The 8260-nt window shown below is 30.0% G+C and overlaps 1 protein-coding gene across 1 annotated transcript; it reads right to left on the bottom strand.

Annotated features, from left to right (window-relative positions):
• Window positions 1-4079: 4079 nt before the first annotated feature.
• Window positions 4080-7731, bottom strand: LOC134231682 (ficolin-2-like). Its single transcript, XM_062713659.1, has 3 exons — window positions 7665-7731; window positions 7134-7301; window positions 4080-4333 (listed from the first exon to the last, which is right to left on the bottom strand). The coding sequence occupies exons 1-3, from the start codon at window positions 7729-7731 to the stop codon at window positions 4080-4082; spliced, it is 489 nt and encodes a 162-aa protein (XP_062569643.1).
• Between the last annotated feature and the right edge of the window lie 529 nt (window positions 7732-8260).

Here is an 8260-nt window from a genome sequence, read left to right as displayed (position 1 = left end):
TTTACATCATCAAAGGGGAATAACTAGAAATTTATGATTTTGCGATTTTTAGAGTTATCGTTCTTAAAATTCGACTTCAACGGAATGAGTCCCACTTTGTTAAATAAAGTCAAAGATTGGTAATTTTACATAAATTCTAAAGAAATTTCACTTCAATGTTCGTATACTTCTGTAACCGTGCAGTTAATGGTAAATGATGAGTCAGATGTTGGTATCCATTTATTTATTGAAGAATTAGAATAAAGACATTGACCTATAACAAATACAAAGAATTTATTAGAAAAAATACATATAGTTTCATAAACATTGACAATAAGTTACCGTTTATGCAGTATACACATAGAAGATAGAAAAATGTACTGTAGCAAAATGAATTTTGAACCTACAGACAAAATATAGGAATTTACTCAGACAACTTTAACTGCAAAAATACGATAAAGTATAAACTTCGCAATTAAAATAATATGTTATACCCAAATCTTTAATAGTAAAGTAACAAATAATCAAATATGAAAGTTACATACCACAAGATGCATCTGATATCGGCTGGATATAATTTCTTCTTTAAAAATGTAATACTGCCCAATTTTGCTTAGTTTGAACGGTTACTTATACTCAAGGTATTGGATAATATCAAATGAGCCAATGAAATTGAAGATAAAAAATATTTAAGATTACTTTAGATGAAACGAAAAATAGAATGATTCCAAAACGAATAAATACATAAGATAAATTATAAAAGTAAATTTGGTCTACCACACTTCTATTGAGAGCTGGTTTTCACTAGTATGTTCATTTCTGCGTACATCGGACACAAACTAACAATGCATCGGACACTTTCCGATACAAAAGTAAACACTACCATTTTCATACAGAACCCAGCTGATAACTGTTTCTTGCGGAAAAGTAAATAAAAACTCTATATTTTCAGTCAAAATACAAGTTATCAATATATGACGTCTGGAATTTGACTCAATTTCTTTCTACAAACCAGAGTATGATAAACCATGAAAAAAGGCGCGAATTACCGCATTATAAGCATTTTAAAGCATTTCTAAGGTCTGAGTGAGTTCTCTTGAATCGTTCTACAATTGTGCAACGATATCGTCGATGAGATTTAAGTTGAGGGTTATTTCTTAGATAAAAGATAAAAAAAAAATATCCATATCAAGTATTTTAAAGCACTTTGATTAAGGTATGATACTTTTCCGGTCAAAATACCGTCTGTCCGATGCATGGTAAACAATGTCCGATCCATGGTGAATTTTGAGTTATTCCTAAAAAGTCGATTTTTGAGGATATTATCTCAATAACGGGCATATAATTGTGTCCCAAATTGATAATTTAATCACAAACTAAATGTTAAACTCCATTTTGATAATTTTCCGTCGGTAGCGATATCGCTAGAACTTGTTGAAGTACAGGGGTATCCGATGCATGGTGAATTCACCCTATATTGTTTCGTTATTTTCCCAAGGAAACTGACTGGGATCTCCTCTCACCATACAAACAAACATTTTATCACAGAGTGTTGTTTTTAAAATTTCTATCCGTAATCCAAAAAATAAGGGGCAAATATATTTTCCTAGGACGGCCGGTCCAGTTGTCTGTTTGTTTGTTATTTTTTTTTCCTGATTTATTTGTAAGTGGGGAAATCAATTAGCCCTGACGAAAGCCTTTAATTGGTTTGAGCTATGAATTTCATATTTCATAGGTTATTTCTTTATTTTGACGGGCAATTTTGAATTTTGAATTTGAGCCTTGCAGGTCATATGAACCATAGCTTTAATATTGCGCTGGTGTATTCAACGTGTAAAAACCTTTCCTAGGGTAAAAGTATTTTTGACTTTGACCTTTATGTCTGACTCGCTTTCAAAGATATTTTCAAAATTTTATTCTTAGCCATAGCTACTACACGGTTAAATCAAGTGATATCATACTCCTCACGCTTATATTTTGATGAAACCTTCTCTTGAGTACAAACAGGATTGACCTTTAACCTTCATCTTATGGATTTGACATACTTTTCAAAAACGTTAGCTTTTGACGTATTTAGTGCTAGGGAATTACTATTTTACCGGTTTATTTCTTGTGGTAAGATCGTCTCTTGAATACCAATATTTTCTTTGTATATTTTTCATCCTTTTATTTGGACATTTGACCTTCTTTTGAAAAAAAACTTTGGTGATAACTTTTGAATGGTTGACTCTGTGGCTTTTATATTTCACCTATGTATTTTTTGTGAAAATCTTTTGGGTATTATATATTGACTTCTTGACCTAGTCCAGTTTGACCTACTTTTGAAAATCTCTAACTATGGTCATAATTACTGAACTGTTTACTGCTTTTATGGTTTTTATTTCTTAAAGGTAGACTCACTGTGAGGAACCTTTCTTTTGGTACCAAAACTAGTTTATATTGACCTTGGTCTTTGACCTGCAAACGACAATATTAATCATAAGCCTCTTTGTTTCACAAACTTATCTTGAATTTTTATCATTAGCTCCCAACACTTTTCTTAATTATTTAATAACAAATTTCAAGTTGTAGTCTATCAAATTTTTGGATATACTAGTATATAAACCATTTTTTACACATTGCATAATAGAGATTGACTTCTCACACATATTGAATCATTTTTTAAAAGATGTAGTCTCATAATTGCAAAAGTATTTGTAAACATATTGATTAATGTTAGCTCACTAAGTTTTTTTAGCAAAGGCAATTGGAAATATAAGATTACATCTTTCAAAAAATAATGAATCAGTGCAAATTTTTTTCTAACTCCTTGTCTTGTTTTGCAAATTTGATTTTTTCTAACTTACTTGAATTATCTCTAACCTAAATAATAATAAGTCACAATATTTTCAAATTTTGCTTTTAACGTTTGTGACGTCAAAATAAAACGCATATTACACATGTAACCTTTTAATCCCCGATCTGTGTTATTGTGTTTTGAAATTAAAAAAAAAAAGAAAATAAAAAATTACAGTATCGGTATACGCCTACTATAACGTATATTGTGCATTCAAGAGCAGAAAGATGCATTTTTAATCATTATCTGTAGCAATAAAAGATATTGGTCTTCAGAAAATGGGATTTTTTTTTTTACTTTAAGCTCATAATCTAGTATCATTGAGAATCTAGTATCTTTGCGTTTCTTGCCACACCTAAAATTCAAGCTATCTAAATATATTTATGGTATAATTAGATTTGTGGAAAGAAATATTCAGTACACCTCACTTCAACATTTTAGCTTATTTTCTCCATGATATTAAAAATAATAATTTCAATTTTAGCGGTTTCAAGTAGATTAATGAATAATTAAATGCTCATTGATTAAAAATACTACATAGATGGAAAAAGATGGGGATATGTTTTTAGAGAAGTATAATCTTAGATGTATTGTACCACAAAACATGACCATCAAATATACTTTGATTTTTTTAAAAAAAATTTTAACACCTTTATTACATTGAAACTTGTTTTATCCAACATTCACGGGGAACAGATATAAAATATATTTGTCGGAAAAACAAAGTAAGTATTGCTGCGTGTAAAAATCATTGAGATAAGTATAAATGACAAACGAAATTAAATGGCTGAAATCCCAGAAAAGAGTATTGCATGTGTCGGATTAAACAGGTTCCACTGTAATAGGTTTCACAATAAAGTATTGTCATCCTAATTCTCCGTCCAGTTATCTCCATTTATCAGTGTTTGGAAAAAAGAACGAATTTTTTCTATTTTCAAATTAATTACAACACATATAAAATACATCTTTTACTGAATACATTTAGTATCGCTTTACAGAGCAGCTTAACCCCCCTTCTTTTAATGTTTGTTACTTTATGTTAGATATTAAAAAAAAAAGAACTCAGCGATAAAAATTAATTTAAAATCATCTCTTGAGGGTTTCCATAATCCATGGATAATCTTTCGTCTGTTAAAAAAAATACTTCACAGAAAAATGTATGATAGCATATTTTTTTTCTATTTAAAAAACAACTTTTATAACTGAAAATATCAGAGTAATACAAATAGAAGAAAAATGGTTATTAAGATTTAATGATGTTTACCTAGTTCCGTCTGATCATCATGGTGGTCCCCTTCACTGACGTCCCACTCGTCACTGTGGGATACCGTGGGTTGGACAAGTCTCCTGGGAACGATGGAGCGTTAAGGAAGGAGGAGTGACATCTGTTGTACCACCAGCCTCCTCTATACACAGCAGCGCAGTGACTACTATATCTGTTGTTATCCCTGTCTGGCGTGGAGAAGTACATCCCTGACTGATTGTAGTAATGAAAACCTGTGTCTATCTTACTGTCTCCTGTAGAATTAAAAAAGAAAATACATGGACACTTGTTTAAAATAGATCAGTAAATTTATATCCACTATACTCGTCGTGATCTCTGTCTGGGTGGAGAAGTACATCCCAGACAGATCGTGGTAAAAAAAAACATACTGTCCTCTGTAAAATCAAACAAAAGGAATCACAGAATTAATTGATTTATTAATTTTTAACATATTTGTCATTAATAATACTTAGGTAATTCTAAACTCTCTCTCAACTAATAATTATTTTGTGTATGTATTTGTCTATCATACTGGCACCTGAAGAATTAGAGATATATAAATTTTTTAATTTACATCTCATTGTTATTATAGCCTATGTAGAGCGTTCGCTTCGTAATCGGAAGGCCCAGGTTCGATTCTCGTTCCTGGCGCTTGAAAGTTACGTAATATATAGGTAGCAACTGCTCCTTCGCCAAGCCCTCGGCAATAACTAGAAATTTACGGGTCTTTGCGGATTTGACCTTAAAAACGTAGGTTATCACGGTAGGCGCTGGCACGAAAATTCGACTGCTCAATGGCCCTGAGTGCAGAGTATTGTTAAATAAAGTTCAAAGATTGGTAATTTTACATAAATTCAATATAAGAAATTTCACCAACAATGTCTCATTAATTATTTTTTGAGCTTTAACGTGTTGTTTACTGTAAAGAGAGATAAAAAATACATTGTGCAATTCACATAGCATCCTTTCAAATTAACAATAAACAACAGACGTATTACTTTCTAAAGCATGGTAAAGGTCACTAAAATATCAGAAAACATGAATAAATGAAATATTTATATGCAGAAATAAAAATATATAAAATACAGTATATTTTCATTCAAAATTATAACGAGATAAGATATTTGTACCTGTAAATGTTTTAAATTTGACGATTTTCATTAGATAAAGCATAGTATTATGAATGTGAAAAAAGCGTTTAGGTGAAATATGGCTTTTTATTATTTAAACATTATCCGATAAAGCATTTCATTTGATATCTTAGGCAAAGTGAGGCATTTTTAATCGTAAAATGTGACATTAATGTGCAACGATATTTTCGTCAATTAAATTATAGTAAATGTGAAAGACATTGAGGTGTTTTGAATTTGGCTTTTTTAAAATTTGAATATAAATCCATATTAATGACTTTAAAGCATTGTGATAAAGGTATGATATTTTTTCGTGTAAACTTCCAAATACCAAGTCTGTCCGATGCATGGTAAACAACTTTCCAGTGACTGAATTTGATTCATGGTTTTAAGCCAGATTTAAAAACTCGATTTTTGAGGATATTTTATCAATAAAAGGCATTTATTTGTGTCCCAAATTTATATTTTAAGCACATGTCAACTAATTGTTAACACATCCATTTTGATTATTTTACATTGGTATTTGATATCGCTATAAAATTGTTGAATTACAACGGAGCAGATTTCAAACAATTCATTCATTTTTAGATATAAGTCACCCCCCCCCCGTCTATGGTCCCCTGTAAAATCAAACAAAAATTCACAAAGTTAATTGATTTATATATTTTTAATCTACCGGTAATTGTCAATAATAATTTCACTGAAAATACTTCTAAGATAGACGGCTTTAGGTTCTGGAAAATTCATAATATTTTTTTTTGTTCATCATTACTATATACTTAGTTAGTTTTTTTATATAGGAGCAGGTATAAAAAATGCAGAATTTTCACTATATATATAACAGAGATAATAGTTATTAATTTACATCTCATTAATCTTAATACTGGTAGAGTACGCTCATCAAAACTACACAGTTTGATGTTTTGTTTACTGTAAAGAGAGATAAAAAATACAAGATAATCTTTAACAAAACACTGTGGAATTCACATTTTGGAATCCTTTTTAGTGTAACAATAAACAACAGACGTTTATCCTTTAAAGAATGGGGGGATTTTCAAAGGTCACTGAAAATATCAGAAAACATGAATAAATGAAATATTCATATATGTCAGAAACCTTGCTTTTTAAAATGTATAAAATACTTTACGAAGTAAATCAATCAAAATTTTAACGATATAAGATATGGTGTACCTGTAAATGTTTTAAAATATTAGATTTTCATTAGATGAAGCATATGTATTGTAAATGTGAAAAACGTTGAGGTGTTTTAAATATGGCTTTTTATTTTTTTTTTAATTTAAATATGTATCCGATCAAATAAGTATCATTTGATATTTTTGATAGATCAATGACTGATTACAATCATGTAAATTTCTTTGATTCCGTAGTAGTAAACTGTGAATTATTGAGAAGATTGACTAATTTTCGTTAAATAGACAAAAGTTATTGTAAATGTGAAACACATTGAGATGTTTTGAATTTGGCTTTTTAAAATTTGAATATGTTTCCGATAAAATAATTTTATTTCAACATGAAAGTTTCCTGGAAATGTCAAGGCATATTAGATCAATTATGCTGTGTAAACTTCCTGTCCCGTAGAAGTTAAAATCTGAATAATTAAAAATTATCAAGGAACCTCAGCTGAATAACAATGTTTGAGAAAATGTGATTGCTTGCTTTGTTTCTTAAATATAATTTAACATAATTTTTTTAATATCTTAGCTATCTGACTATAAAAAATTCAATGTTTGCGGAATTAGAGAATTGAACATGCAGATGATATTTTGAAATTTTAAACATACTTAGTGTGCGTGGAATCAAAAAGGTATCTTTTTCAACAGCTTAATAATCTTTCAATCAAAAATATTTTTTTATGATAAGATACGTAATTTGAACCCTATTTTAAGAACTTGGATACACAAACCTAAAGTTCCCGTGGCAGGTCCTGCAAGAAAGATTTGATATTTTTCTGCTTCGTCGGAGACAGAGAATCCGTCGTACATTTCATACAGCGTTGTACCATTCTGTAAAGTTATGGTCACATACAGGGATGAGGTGATTTCTTTTGTTAATTGATGTATCAAGTCATTTCCTGTATTAAAAAATCCATTGATTCTATTTAATATAATCATACCTTATTGAGTAATAAAATTACTTTCCTGTTTTAAGATATATTTAAAATCAATAACTATGCAGGGGCGGATACAGAATTTGTGGTTAGGGTAGGCGTGAATAATTTTGATTTTATTAAAATGCTTTGTTTAAAACTGGGTTTTCGTGTATTTTAGAGTAAAACCAGGCAAAATATTAGTGCATATTTTTCAATTATTTTTGTTTTAAGTGGCATATAGGTCTGGAAATTTTTGAATAATAATTGTTTTGAATGTTTCAAATTCTCAAAATTGTATTGTAGCATATGCCACTATAATAAACGATTCAATTACTTATTACTTACTATAAGTGTTATATTGCTTAGCGATGTACCATGGTACGGCGTGTCTAATACTACATATAGTAGTCATATCATACTTTGAATGGTGGGGGCTCAGAGGGCGCGGCCCCCGGAAGTTCCTGGATTTTTGTGTATTTTAAGAGTAAATCCAGACAGAAAAACAGTGGTTTGGTTAGTTTTGTACCAAAATGTGGCATTATAGATATAAGTCACATCATACTTTGAAAATTTTAGGGGGGGAGGCGTGCGCCCCCCACGCTCCCCCTAAAATCCGCCAGTGCTATGTGTATTACAATAATATTGTTTCGTAAAAAAAGCCCAAGGGAAAATAATATAACAATCTAAAGATTTTTGTAATATGCATTGTTTAAAACTGTATCAGACTATATCAGACTATTCCTATTGTATAGTAATAAATGCATGTTATTCAACTACGTAGATGCAGCTATTTATAATCTGCTCCTATATCATGCTTTATTTAGATATACAAGGGTTGTCCGGGAAAATCGTAGACAAGGTGTTTCTTTTTGAAAATAATGGACACACTAAGATGAAATTTTCAGTAAATGTTTATTTATCATATTGAAGTGCGTCAAAAT

This window comes from Saccostrea cucullata, unplaced genomic scaffold, assembly GCF_032062105.1.
Source record: "Saccostrea cucullata isolate Sc308-1 unplaced genomic scaffold, CSIRO_AGI_Scuc_v1 ctg4656, whole genome shotgun sequence".
In the NCBI taxonomy this organism is placed as follows: Eukaryota; Metazoa; Mollusca; class Bivalvia; order Ostreida; family Ostreidae; genus Saccostrea; species Saccostrea cuccullata.
The sequence above is the reverse complement of the archived record's forward strand: the minus strand, read 5'-3'. Positions and strand labels throughout refer to the sequence as shown.

What these genes read in the sequence shown, in the direction of transcription:
- LOC134231682 (XM_062713659.1), bottom strand. Translation starts at nt 7,731, where the DNA reads ATGACTACTATATGTAGTATTAGACACGCCGTACCATGGTACATCGCT. An exon ending in TAAGCAATATAACACTTATA is followed by an intron (nt 7,302 to 7,664) that starts GTAAGTAATAAG and finishes TTTTTAATACAG; the next exon opens with GAAATGACTTGATACATCAA. An exon ending in ACCTGCCACGGGAACTTTAG is followed by an intron (nt 4,334 to 7,133) that starts GTTTGTGTATCC and finishes TTAATTCTACAG; the next exon opens with GAGACAGTAAGATAGACACA.